We start from the raw sequence: 14716 nt of genomic DNA, 5'->3' as shown, positions 1-14716 counted from the left end.
ATGTGGAGAAATAGCCTCTGTATGAGTGTATCAAGTGTAACTTTAGTTACGAGCAATACATTTCTTTTATATCTTATTTTTGGTTTGTATCTTTACTTTCTGGACAAGCCTTGTATAATCACTACAGATGAAAGTATTAAGAGAGTGCTTATTCTTTATGGTTTGAGCAGTTTGTTGGGGAAAGGGGGGGGGGGGCGTCTGCATATAGAGCTGGGCACTGATTGCACCATGTGATCTTTAAACATGTTTCTTGTGATGGATAGCAACTGGCTGATATCTTTTTGCTCTTAGAGTGAATCAACTCTCACTTTGGTTACACTTCGAGAAATTCAACACAAAATGAGCCTTAACTGGAATTATCCAGTGTCTAGTGATTTTAACTACACTTATTCTAACACAACATTTTGAGAGAGCACCTATTCTCTAGTCTTCAGCTGAACAAATTTATTTTTGCTGGTGGTTTATCGAACATTACCACTATGCCACTGGCAAGGCCTCAGCTGCAAACAGTTAGGCATCTAGTCTCCCTACATTTTATCAATTTTGTATGTGCAAAATATATAACAAACAAACAATGAAGAAGGCAAAACATACCTCTTTCTTTTCCTTTTCAGCAGACTTCTCTTCTATGATGGTTTCCTTTGACTGCTCTTCTTTTACTGCATCTTTCTTTTCTGCTGTCTTTTCATCATCAGCCTCTGACTTTTCATCTTTCACTTCCTTCTTCACTTCAACTTTTGGAGCATCCATGGCTAGTGGATCAACCTCCATTGGTTCTGCTTTCTCTTCTTTAGTTTCCTTTCCCTTATCTTCTTCCTTTGCTTCATTCTTTTCTTCTGTTTTAGATTCTTTGTCCTCTTTCTCAAGTTTTTCAGACTTCTCTTCTGTTTTCTTTTCTTCACTTTCTTCTTTCTTTTTGTCTACCGCAGAATCTTCTTTCTTGGCCTTATCTTCTGTCATTGATTCATTTGCCTATTTAAAATTAAAAGTCACAGTTTAGTTTAGATTATCTAACCAGGACTAGGCATTCAGTTCAGAGGAGGATCTGAATCACTCAGCAATGTGCCTCCGTTGAGAATTAAACCTGAGATGACAAGTAGACAATATTAACCACTACGTTATCAGTAAGGACACTCAGAGAAGAAACAATGAATGAATATATGAAAACAATTTATAGAAAATAAATTAATTATAGAAATTGAGAATTTTATACAGAGTGTCCACAAAGTCGTGTCCCTTGAACTTTGAATAGCTGTAAGTTGGTAACATAATGTCGGAGATGAATACGACTTTAACACAAGAGAGCATGGTCCTTTGGCATGTTTTTGTGGTTGAAAGAAATACACCATGTACCTGAAGAAACGCAGGAGGGGGAGGGGTATCGTGCAGGGTGGAAAAAAAAATGAACAAAAGCATATTTTAGCCCCAAAACTTCTCTCAATTCCTGGTTTACAACAACTTTCTCTGAACTTTTAGTCTCTACATACACAGAAATGTCGAAAAATGTCGCAAGTGCATCAATCAGTCCCCAAAAGCCTCTATTACATCAAAATTCCCACGAAAATACACACATCCTTCGTGTTGTGCGCCCCTTAAGTATCTGGTATCGGCATGTGGTGAGTGGTTAGGAAAAGTGTGTGGCCCCTAGGTAAAAAAGTGTATCTTTCGAGTTTGGCTGATATGTAAGTACAGAATCTTTTGTATATTTATTTTGTATGTTCTTTGTGTGAGTGAAATGTCCATGTTTGGTGGTGGCCATGCCACAAGTTATGCTCTTTATGAATAAAGTTGTAACAAAGCAGACAATTTACTGACCAGAAATACAATGCTATTTTCAAAATGGTAAAAGTAAAAATGCTGTAGAAATTCTGTTCATGTACTATAAATACAGGAACCCCAATTATACATGCACACAATTTTCATTTTTCCACTTAATATGGTCAGCCATCTAGATGCTAGCAAAACAGCATACTAAATAACAGTATGTTTATCTTGATCTTGTGCTTGACCTAACTTCTGTTTTCTGCATTATAAGTTTTTTTTACAAAAACAATTGCCGAAAAATCATTCTGTTACATCTTACAAACCTTCAACAACTAAACAAATCTTTACTAGAACTTTTATTTAGCGTTACAAGATTCAATGGAGCTCTCTATCAAACATTCACTTTAAGCAGAGATTTTCCACATAGAGTCGTAATTCTAAGACACCATGGTAGTTTTCACTTCCTTACATTTCACATGGTTGAAGGTTACAAATATGCTATTAGAATACAAAATTTAATTTTGTACATAAGACACTAGTTTTTAAATCAAAATTGAAATTCAAATTTTATTCATCACTATTACAATGATATCTCACCCTTACACACCATTCTTCATCAATGAGAAATATGCTGTTTTTGTATCAAAACTTGTAAAAACATACTCACGTCTTTATCTTTCTCCTTCTTTTCTGTGTCTTTAACTGGAAGTGCAGGACTGGCTGCAGCACTTATTGCTGGTGTGGAGGCTTGGCTTGTAGCATTACTCTTTGCTTCTTTGTTCTTCTCTTGACCAAGGGGATCCACTGGCTTCTGGACCATCTCTGGCATACTGTAGTAGCCATTCATGTGTTCAAATTCCTGCACCTACAACAGAAAATGAAAGGATGCAATGACAACAGGCAACAAATTTGAAAATGTGCATGCTCAAGTGATGTTTTAAAATTATTAATCATGAATATAAATTTTGTACTAGTAATTGCACGCAAGTGCCAAACCAAATGCCGTCATTCATGAGGCTAGTAGCATATATTACACACTCAACATAGTAGCAGTGTTGAGTTTCTACGAGCATGTGTTTTATGGCACTTCCTACATGAAGAATTGATAGGCAGCATGCTGCAGGTAGAGCATTTTGCTCGCGTGCCAAATAATTTGCATGGACGATGCTAGTTAGTGTACGGAATTGAGAGCTTCTTCACTCAAGCGAATAACGCTCAAAAAGGCATTTATATAAGTTTTTTCACTTGATCTATATATGACATTGTCACTTTCAAATATTCAATATAATACATAAGAAATCTGAAATGTCAATAAATGCCACATAATTATGAAATCTTCTTTTGCCATAGAATGTTGGTGTAATATTAATTAAAATTACACATATTGCATAATTTCCAGGTTGTGTGGCATTTGAGCAGACCTTGTGACCCAGTGCTACTGACAGATAGCTCAGCTCTAGTAAATAACTTATCCATTAATATTTCTAAATATTCTGAATAAATTGTTACCATTCAAGTTGGCACCACTCACTTTTTTCCTAATAAGAGACATAACACCCACTCGTGTAAGCACATGCTGCCTGCTCAGTCCTTCCCTCGGAACTCCATCTGAGAAGGCTTCCGCACTGTCGGCTCCTGGCTCACACAGGTGCCTCATGAACAGTGAAACATATGCTTTGAACTGCTTCTCTGACTTGCCTCGCAAATCACGCACCAGCCTGAAAATAAAATATTCCTGAAGTCCAGTGATAACTGTTGAAAATCTAATGATTAATAAAAAAATGTTTTTCACAAAATGTTACAGTAAAAACAGTGTCTGTTTTTCCATTTTGCTCTTATTTTCTTCTGAACCGATTAATCTTCTCCTTACCAATGATGCAAATAAGCACCAAACTGGAATTTGCTTTTAACCCGGAAGAACATGCATGACTGGGATTTGGCCTCAAATTTCTTTCTTTGCTTGCCTTTGGTTTGGTTTCCCCCACCTTATCCATGCTGGGCATGTGGGAGACGCACTGGCCAGCTAACAATTTGAACTGTGGCCTTCTAACATTGTAAAGGCACAGTTCAGTTTCTTCTGCGGTGTTTTTGACCGAGCGTGCTTTCTCATGTTATAGATTTAACAATAGATCTTTATTGGATTTTCCTGAATCATTATGAAACCGGAAGAAGAGGATCGAATTCATCGGCTTCTTGAAAGCATCAAGGAGGAGGAGGAACGTGATAAAGAACTGGAAGGCAATCTGAAAAAGAAAGATGACACCTTTTGGGCAATGAAGAATGTGAATCAGAAAAAGGAAGAAAATGCATCCACTGTTCACTCTACATCTGCAGTGAACACAGTTCTTTAATGTATGGAATGTGCAAATGAAATCTTGATGGCGATTAAGAGGATGGGAGTAAACAGGTGAAATTAATAAAAGGAAGAATGGTACACCTTTATTTTAACTATAGGACACAATCCAAGTGATTTAATGACAGAATGTGACATCATAATCAAATGACTAGGGCCTTCATTTTTAAATAATTTCACAGAGACACATACCATAAATTACACTATTAACAATAATATAGGGTGAGTCATACATTTCGATACAAATGGTGAAAACGGTGACTAATGTTTATTGTTCCTTTTCAGGCAGGTGAACCAATGAAAAAGAGATGCCACTAACGAAGGAAGAACGGATTGACATCATTCTGTTGGCTGGGAGTGGTACAATCCGTCATGTAGCATGTATATTCAATGCAACCCACAGAACGCAGATAACCTATGACACCGTGGCCAAACTTATCAAGAAATTCAGAAGGACAGGTTCCGTCACTGATGAAAGCAGGCCTGGAAGACCAAAGACAGCAACAGATGAAAGGAGGGTGCTGACAGCGATGACCAGGAGTCTGACAAAGGGAACCCGATGCCTCTCTGCGGAAATTGTTATCAGCCAAAGCAGTGTCATGCGCATTTTGCAAGTGAACAAGTGGCACCCATACGAGGTGCAGCTCTTGCAACATCTTACAGAGGACGATCCCGACCGTAGAGCAGAGTTCTCTGAAAGTGCACTGAACATGAACGAGAACGTTCCTGGTTTTGTTACTTCCATTCTTTTTTCAGATGAGGCTAATTTTTATGTCACTGGTGAAGTGAAGATGCAAAATGTCAGGTACTGGACGCATAGCAATCCACATTGGATGTCTGACTGCAAAATTCATGGTGTGGTGTGGGATTTGGGGTAACAGGATTGTTGGTCCTTTTTTCATTGAGGGAAACCTCAACGCGACGAGTTATCTCAACATGTTGAAAAATGACATCTTCATGTCAATTCTGGACGAAAGTGGGGACTTCCCTGAATTCTTCCAGCACGACGGGGCACTACAGCATTACAGCATTGAATGGTCGAACCAGCAGTTTCCTGGGCATTGGATGGGTCAACATGGTCCAGTGGAGTGGCCACCCAGGTCGCCATGGATTTTTACCTTTGGGGACACCTGAAATCGATTGTGTACCAGAAGAAAATCCGTAATGTTGACCATCTTAAAAGGAGAATCACACAAGCTTGCAATCAAGTCACAGGAGAAACATTGTCACGTTTTTGTCAAAATTGGTTAGAGCCCCTAGCATTGTTATTGGACATGGAAGGGAGACATGTGGACCATATCCTTTAACTGTAGCATAATATAATCCCATTTGTAAAAAGAAAATAAACATTAGTCACCGTTTTCACCACTTGTATGGAGACTTATGACTCACCCTGTTACATATTTCTTGTTACATATTTTTGTATGAAATATGGTATTTGTGCCATTTCTTCTATTTGCGGTGAGTATTGCTGACATATTCGCAGGACGAATACACAAAATATTATTCCTCTTTAAAAATTTGGTAATTTTTATCCGACTGTGATAGACACATCTCCGTACCTTCACTCAATCTTATTTTAAGTCATGAAAATCACACTGCAGAAATCGAGGTTGTGTGTGTACTGTGTCTACGTTTCCTTCTGGGGCTTGTGCCATGTTAGATGCTTTACCATGAAGCTGGAACTACGGACACAGTAACAATTGTGTTTTTATACCTATCCTTTAATGCAGTTGACATACTGTATACAATAATGGTGGTATCAATTTTGATCTTCGGTGATGATTCAGTAGTTAGTTATATTTTGTAGTTAGCAAGTGTTAATGAATCTTTGAAAAGTGAATGAAAAATTGATGACCTTTTTGTGCTTGTCTTCTACGAGATTGGGACGTTTCCCATGTTGCAGCCTTTTTTACAGGTCTGCATTAACTGAGTTTGATTTTGAAGTCTTGGCCCCTTAGCAATGAAGTTCGTAACGAGCTACAGTACGGCACTAACCTTCAACAAAGTAATTTGTGCAATCTGCTATTTTTAAATTAAAATACATCCCGGTCTCTTGATTATATTTTTGTCAGGACGTTACACCAGGCATTCCTCAAGTGGACTCCGAGATCACCGGACCTGACATTTTCCTCTGAGGGTACGTGAAAGACAGAGAGTGTACATACCTCCACTACCTACAGTTTGGATGATCTGCAGGAATGCATCAATGAAGCTGTAAACTCAATCACGCCGGGTATGCTACGGAGTGTCTGGTCTGAGCTACATTATTGCATCGATGTTTGCCGAGTAACGAGTGTATGTAATCAACTGATACCACATGAAACTTTATAAGTCGATGAAACTGTAGCCACAAAGGTGAAAGAATATTCCAATAAATTTTTCATTTTACAACTATTTGGAATCAAGGAGGGTTTTTATGGGCCCTCTGTACAATGAACATTAAAAAATAGCACAGCAATGAGGGAAATGTTTGAAAATTATGAAAAATTATTATTACATATTTGAATATATTTCCCTATTTTTTCTACATTTCAGTAATTTATTCCTCATATTTCTCTTGTTTGGCCTACATAAAAATCCAGGTCTTAGAAACGCACTAACACGTCAGCAGTAATGAAGGAAAATCCAAGAAATTGGTCATGATAAGCTCAAGGTTTGTTTCAAAGGTTCACTGCATTCATTATAGTAAGTTACACCACATAACCCACAATAAAGAATCCAGCTGCCTTTCAAAATTAATTGGTTTGGAAATAAAGAAGAGCAACACAGACTTTTACCATACAATAAAAATGTGTTGTCAATGTCAACAGATAAACCATAGCTTCTTAAACTGACTCTCAGTTGATACAGGCAGACACACACACACACTTCCCTGTGGGACAATCACTTATAGAAGCATCAAAGCAGTCAGCAATTCACTCCTGTGTTTCAGATTGGTGTTACTTACCACTGTGAATTGAAAGCATCTTGCGGAGGCATTCCATATCGCATGATGGCATTGAGAAAAGCTTTCCTCTGGCGAGCATTGAACCCAAGAACCTACAAATAAAATTCAGATACCAATGTTACATTCTGCACTCAACAAGTCAATGTGAAAATTTGCAGCTACTGGCATCTTTCCATGCTATCAATATCATTCAAGTTTGTTTGTTCACATTTGTAAACAATTTTTAATACATTCAGGAGCCGTTAAGTGATAAAATATAGCAGCTCGGATGAAAAAATTAAGGAAAACATTTTGACTTTATCCTATTGGAGTGTTCGGATTTCTTGTGGAGGTACAAGTCGCCTGCCAAAGGTTTATGAAAAACCCCTGTTATAATCCGTTTGTCAGTTTTGTTAAGACACAGGTCCAAAAAGTTGATCCCCCCGTCAACTAGGTTTTCCCTGGTAAAGCTGATTCTGTTAACTTGTTTTCCTAATTCGGTAAAAACCTTGTCAAATTCGTATTCGTCCCCGATTATGAGAATGTCGTCAACATACCTCCCATAATATTTCAACCCCTCCCCTACTCATTCTAAAGCAGTTTTTTTAACGTAGTGCATAAAGATATTGGCCACAAGACCTGATATAGGGTTGCCCATAGCCAACCCTTATTTCTGTCGGAAGATCTTGTCATTTACATAAAAGTAATTATATCCTGTTACCAGGAAAAAACATCTGACATACTCCCACACCACCAAAATTCCAACGCAGTTATCTAACAACCATCTTTGGAAGCAGTCCATGGTTTTTTCCTGGGGTACGCTGGGATACAGATTAATTACGTCAAAGCTACTGATCATGTCCATTTCACCAATAACTAATTTTTCAATGGACTCTTTTACCCTAATGGAGTTTTTAACACTAAATTGGGTGTCTACATTAATTTTCCCCATCCTCTTAATCAACTCTTTGGTTAAACCGTAGCCTGGATGTTCGTACATGGGGATAATGGGTTTAAGAGGCACCCCTCTTTATGTGTCTTTGGTATGCTGAATGCAATGGGGATATTCCCTTCCTTCACGCCCTTAAGGAGTTTCTTTTTTTCCACGCTACCGAGTGTAATGCTGGTTTCAATGCTTTTTTTGACATCATTCTTAATCTTATTGGTAGGATTCCCTTTAATTTCTTCGTAATCGTTATTCCTAAAACTATCCTCCAATTTGTTATGATATTCTTCTTTTTCAATTATCACCATTTTATTTTCCTTGTCAGACCTGATTAAATACAAACTGATGTCTTTAACCCATTTTTTCACTTTATGCAAGCATTCCCTAAGTTTATTGCCTTTTACCTCCCTCTGGGTCCTATTAGTACTCTTAGATGAGCATTGATCCCTGACGCATTTATGCATTTGTTCGTCAATAATATCGCGTACTTTTTGCCTAACTGTAGTCTTGTTATCTTTTTCGTCTAACCTCCCCACAATCTTTTCAGTGGCAATAATAAATTCCTCTTTCTCAAAGGTTTCATCTTTGATGGCGAATTTGTGTCCCATTTTCATAATTTACATCCAAGTTTTAGGAGGTTCATGTTTTGTTAAATTCAAAACAATAACCTTGTTTTCACCATACCCCTGCCTCCACTCTTTCCCCATTTACCCTTTTGTTAATTCCCAATTTGGCAGATTTCTTCCTAATTGTGTCGATATCTTTAGCCTTCCCCTTTTCAAGTCCTAAAATGTCGCTCTTCGATGCATCTTCCATGTTATTTCATCCAGTCGTCCTCAAATTTCTAAATGTAACTGATAACATTCACGGTTAAGCCTTTCTACTTGTCCATACGCTTTCCTTATGCACTTTTATTTAAAATGGGGATATCAACCCCTAAGTATTAGCGGACTACAACAGAAAAGAGTATTGCAGCTTAAAATGTTAGGAAAGTGCACAGATAATGGCAATTTAGAAGACTGATGGATTGAATTTTTCAAAAATGAGATAAAGCCGTAAATAATAACGCCAAGATGGGTTTCCATGTTACATCCGAGGTCAAGAGGGCTGCCGAGGTGGAAATTGAGTTCACCTTGGACTGGTGACGCACCAGTTTCAAGAGGGGCAAACTACGGGGGGGAAGGTAGCTTCCTTCTCAGTGTTGAGCATACGCTGCACATTCGCTTCTCCCAAGCACTGGCCAGGTGGCATCTAACAGTCGCTTAGGACGTTTCTTTTAAGGGTCATTCCATGTCAAAACAGGCAGGAGTTGACTCGCATAGTCACCGATTTTGATGAAATTTGGTACACAGCTTTGCTTTGTTCCAAAACCGATACCTACGGATTTTGCTGAAATATGATTATTACGAATTATATGAGGGTTGTTCAAAATGTCATTTTTGAGCAACATGCTCTTTTCAACGAACGAAGGTACATACGCGTTCTTGAGCTCGTTGGAAAGAGGAAAGATGGTTGCATATTATGAGATGATCAAATGTTGAAACTTAGTAAAAAAAAAACTGTTCAAATTTCAAGTTTGAACAGCTCAAAACACCCCCCCCCCCCCATCGATTTTTCTCATTTTTGGATATTTTTAACTACCATCCTTCCTCTTCATACTGAGAAAGTTTCATCGAGGTGTTTTTTGATATAAGGGAGAAAAATGAGATTGAAATTTGTCCTGCATCAGCAATGAATAGAGCTGCAGCGTCCTTATGATGAGGCTTTTCATTTGTGTCGTACTAAAAGATATATATACTTACTGGTCAGGGACAGATGATATTCCACTTGATAATTGGCTTTATTTTGTGCTGTTATTGCAAATTTATATGTTACTGTTTCCATATAATTCGGGAATATTTTTAAGACTGCTAACTAATAGCGGCGATTGATTGCGTGCCGAACCTTGGGGGATGGGGGAAAGGGCAGTTAATTTTCTTATTAGACAAGACTTAACATTAAAAGGTCATAGTGCGAGGCAAAAAAGTGGCAAAAAGACCCTTAAGTGCTTCTATCTCACAATTATTCTCATAAAGAATTATAAGTATTGATTTTTTTCCAAAACATTCCCGACATTCGTCGTTTTTCCCCCATCATTTTTTTTGGCTAACACAGAAGTTTTCACGTCCCCATGAAAGCGGCTAAAAATATGGAAACAGTAACGTATAAATTTGCAATAACAGCACAAAATGAAGCCAATTATCAAGTGGCATATCATCTGTCCCTGAGCAGTAAGTATATATATCCCTTAGCGCGACACAAATGAAAAGTCTCATCATAAGGATGCTGCAGCTCAGTTCATTGCTGATGCAGGACAAATTTCATCTCATTTTTCTCCCTTATATCAAAAAACACCTCGATAAAAGTTACTCAGTATGAAGTGGAAGGATGGTAGTTAAAAATATCCAAAAATGAGAAAAATCGATGGGGGGAGGTGTTTTGAACTGTTCAAACTTGAAATGAACAGTGTTCAAATTTTACTAAGATTCAACATTTGATCATCTCATAATATGCAACCATCTTTCCTCTTTACAACGAGTTCAAGAACGTCCCGAGATATACTTAATTGAAAAGAGCATGTTGCTCAAAAATGACATTTTGAACAACCCTCATATAATTCGTAATAATCATATTTCAGCAAAATCCCTTCACAGGTATCGGTTTTGGAGCAAAGCAAAGCTGTGTACCAAATATCATCAAAATCGGTGACTATGAGAGTCAACTCCTGTCTGATTTGACATGGAATGACCCTTAAGTGTTTTTAGATTAGGAAATGCATGGTTTTAGATATGAGTTTTATTAGTGTGAAGGCTTTTACAGCTACAAAGTGGGGTCTTTTCCATAAGTGTTTTTTACCATAACCTTTTACCTGTATCCTCAACTAACACTTTCTTAACGTGACACCATGTCAGGTGTCTAAGAATACGGATCAACCTGAAGGAGGAGGAGGCAGTCTGGAATTCTGAAACGTTTTGATCGACATTTCGTACTCACACACGTAATTGATCTTTGATCTTTTTAACGATTTCTCTTAGTGGCCATTAGCAACAGGAGAGGAATATAAATTGTAAAAATAAAGACTGTTTGGAAGCGCCTTTGTCAGTGACCCACAGGGGTCACCACTCCAAAACTTCCACCTGCAACACAAGCAGTGCCTCAGTACAATTGCTATAGAGTCTATGCTCACATGTTTGTTTTGCCTCTAGACAAACACTCTTTGGCATAAACTCCTTCATTTCTTTATGTACTAAACACAAATGTCCAGCTAATAACATAGAGAAAATAGAAGTAAAACATAAAGGATTGGTGGGTATTAAGAACTACAGTATTTCAGGAGTTAAATATTCCTTTCATCAAATTAACAGCTATTCTCAGCTATTTCCTCTTAATAGCATGCACTGCTTGCCAATTTTACTACAATTAACCCATTCGCATACCATTTACATGGCAAATTTTTTGCCATGAAATACCATTTAAATTTGGCCATCTCCCGTGATGGTTGCACAACAAGACAAGATGTTAAATATATTGAAAACTATCCAAGCAATTTATGTGAAAATTTTATATATTGAAGTGAAAGTACAGTAATAAGTATGCACATATGCAGTTTACTTGACAAATAAATAGAAACTCGCCTAATAGTTTTGATCACACATATCTGTTCATTTCCATTCCTCAACCTTTCGTTTTTTTCCTGGCACAGGCACAACTTTTCAATCGCAGAATCTTCTATGACATTCATGTTTGCAAGACTTAACAAATGAAGGTTTGTTTGCATGAGAAATTACTGAACGAAACACGCATGAAATGGTATGAAAAACTTAGCAGCACAAACATACACGTCATAGATTCGAAAGATCATACAATCCCTGCTATCTATTGACAGAAAAAGAAACTGCGTGATCAAAATTGGGAACCCGTCGATTCGACGACTAGGTATGCGGATGGGTTAAACAATTTATAACCACATTACAAGTGAAATAAGCAGTTATTCTAAACTGGAAGAAATTGGTGTTACTTTTGAGGCTTTCAACAATCAAACACTCCCCACAATAAAATCTCTGTTATCAACATTAACTCTAAACCTGTATAATCAATTAATTGAAATATTTTGACAAATATACACACATATTTTATTGGCATTTTGTTTTATTTTACCAGTTGAACTTGTAGTCACTGACACTTCTGGGTTGTAACACTCCCATTAGCTTTTTGAAATGGACTCATTACAACCCAGAAGCATCCGTGACTGTACAATGGAATGGGAAGTGGTCACCAGACTACATCTACAAAGTAGACAAAAAGAATCAAGTTCTAACATTTTGATAAATGCAAGGGCTCCTGAAATTTCGCTTCAACTTTGAAAATTCCTATTTGCAAATTGCAATTACAATTATCACATGTTTCTATCAACACTCTGTCCATGTTAGTCATGACCACTAACACAAGTGCACGCATGCTAACTGAGCGAGTCTGCCGGCAAACTAGGAGTTGCATATGTAAGGAGAGGACAGTCAGGGAAGCGGATTCCATGAAAATCCTGCTTGTTCCACTTCAAGAAGGTTTGTCACGAGTTGTAACACACAAAAAAATTGATCAATAATAAACAAACAATATGCTGAACTAATCTAAAAACCATAGCATGTTTTCATGTATTTGTCCTTATCCACACGAAATAGTAATTCAATAATTAGATTTGTTTCACTATATTAATGTAAACACAAAAAATATTTTAGTTGCATATACAAACAAATGCTGTGCATAATACAAGTACAACCAGGAGAAATTTAGTGTTTATACGGAATTATTGAAACACAGGCATTGAAAGGCTACCATTCATGGTATATCATCGCTTCACTTTTACTAGAGGTGTGACAGATTAATTAGTATCAGCCGATGTAAAATTACCAACAATTTTATCAATCTGGCATGTCTACAAAAAGTCCTTGATGTAATGCAAATATTTGCTGTTTCATTATTATTTTTCATAAATATAAAGATATAATCCATATGTCCAAATATGCAGTTCCTTTTTTCAAAGGTAAGACCCATTGCAGTCTCTTGGTAACATACATTTATTAGGGAAGTTACTAACCAATTCATGTGGAACCAGAAGAATATCAGTTTTCAGTATTGGTAAATTTTATATGGGTATCGGGAAAATTTTTACACTGGTCCATACCTAATTTTCATAGTTATTTGGATTGTTTGCGATAATGGGACAAAATCAGGAATTTACACCTGGGTTTCGTTAATTCCATGTAAGCACTTAATTTTTCTTCACTGTGCATACATGAACACCTGCTAGGAATGAGCCCCCAAAGTCAGTTATTTACATGGTAATCTTGTAATTTATCCTGTTACTTCAAACTTCACTGATCTGCCAATGACATTAATGATACCTGTTATCTTCATATTCACGAATGAATGAAAAAGTGAGTGCCTACCTCTATGTTTCCACCAACACGAGCCAGCAAAGGAGGCAAAGGTCGTTCCTTCTCGTCCTTGCGATCACCTCTCCTTCGGCCTCTGCGGCCAGGCTCTGTCACTGAAATTAGATGTAGTCATAAAGTCCGAAATGATCCCCTGATCTCTCTCTCTTACTGAGTTGGCATTCCTCACCTAACCCTTAACCCTCCACACTGATTTTGTGGTATTAGCCTGAATGCCCAGTTTCTTTCAGCACAGACTTTGAAATTACGTATACTTCTCCAAAATATCTCATCTTCCCCCCATCTCCATCATATAACCATGCTAATGATCAAAATAGTAATGACACACTTTTAAAGCTTGTGCATCAATACAAATGTAAATCTCCATAATATTATCTGAGCCACAGTGTGTTCCCAAAATCTACTTCCCAACTCACAACTTACTTCTAGGATATGCCTTTAATTTTTTTGCAGCTAAATAAAGTAGGAAGTTTCGTAGATATATATATATATATACACAGGAATAGGACCAGAAAAGGTGCCAGAAGGGCGGATAAATACAAATGATGAAGGAGACAGTAAACACTTACCACACGAAGAGAAATATTCTATATTTCGTGATCTGAGTCGCATTTTCAAGGTAGAAGGAAGAAAGATCGGCGTCACATGGAGTAGATTGGTGGCCGCGGTGGCTCAGTCGGTAATGCGTCAGACTACCATGCTCGTCCCGGGTTCGATCCCCGGCCGGTTCAAATTCGGGAACTTTTCTAACGATGGAAGCGGTCCCGGCGCCTCTTCGCTTAGTAACGCCGATCTTTTTTCTTCAACTTGAAAATGCGACATAGATCGCGAAATATAGAATAATTTCTCTTCGTGTGGTAAGTGTTTACTGTCTCCTTCATCATTAGAGTGAGTGAGTGAGTGTGTGTGTGTGTTTATATATATATATTGCCCACAACCTGAACCAAAAACACCTGCAAAAACTTTCCATTCTCTGCAGACAAGCCCTGAATGCAGGATGCACCCTCCCCCTCCCCCTCCCACCACAACACCAACACAAAACCACATGTCCCTTACTTCCAGACCCACCCTTGCCGCTACCCACTCCACCCCAACCTACCATCTCTAACCCTGCCCCTCCCTCCCACCACACCACAGCAGAGCACCAGTCCTCGGACAAAAGATCCCCCCAGCATACTGACATTCCTCACCCCCAACCACCCACTGACTGCACCTCCATCTTGAACCTTTCC

The 14716-nt window shown here is 37.9% G+C and overlaps 1 protein-coding gene across 1 annotated transcript in view; it reads right to left on the bottom strand.

The window, feature by feature from the left end:
• LOC145986587 (ATP-dependent chromatin remodeler Mi-2-like) overlaps window positions 1–14716 on the bottom strand; it is a 127472-nt gene that overhangs the window by 21826 nt on the left and 90930 nt on the right. The window contains exons 27-31 of the mRNA XM_083120765.1: window positions 13479–13579; window positions 7068–7159; window positions 3296–3482; window positions 2432–2629; window positions 595–972 (exon numbers count right to left, since the gene is read on the bottom strand). Of these exons, the coding sequence (XP_082976891.1) occupies window positions 595–972; window positions 2432–2629; window positions 3296–3482; window positions 7068–7159; window positions 13479–13579 (956 nt within the window). The remainder of the gene's footprint in view (window positions 1–594; window positions 973–2431; window positions 2630–3295; window positions 3483–7067; window positions 7160–13478; window positions 13580–14716) is intronic.

Source organism: Lepisma saccharinum, chromosome 4 (assembly GCF_977018435.1).
Source record: "Lepisma saccharinum chromosome 4, izLepSacc3.1, whole genome shotgun sequence".
Taxonomy (NCBI): Eukaryota; Metazoa; Arthropoda; class Insecta; order Zygentoma; family Lepismatidae; genus Lepisma; species Lepisma saccharinum.
The sequence above is the reverse complement of the archived record's forward strand: the minus strand, read 5'-3'. Positions and strand labels throughout refer to the sequence as shown.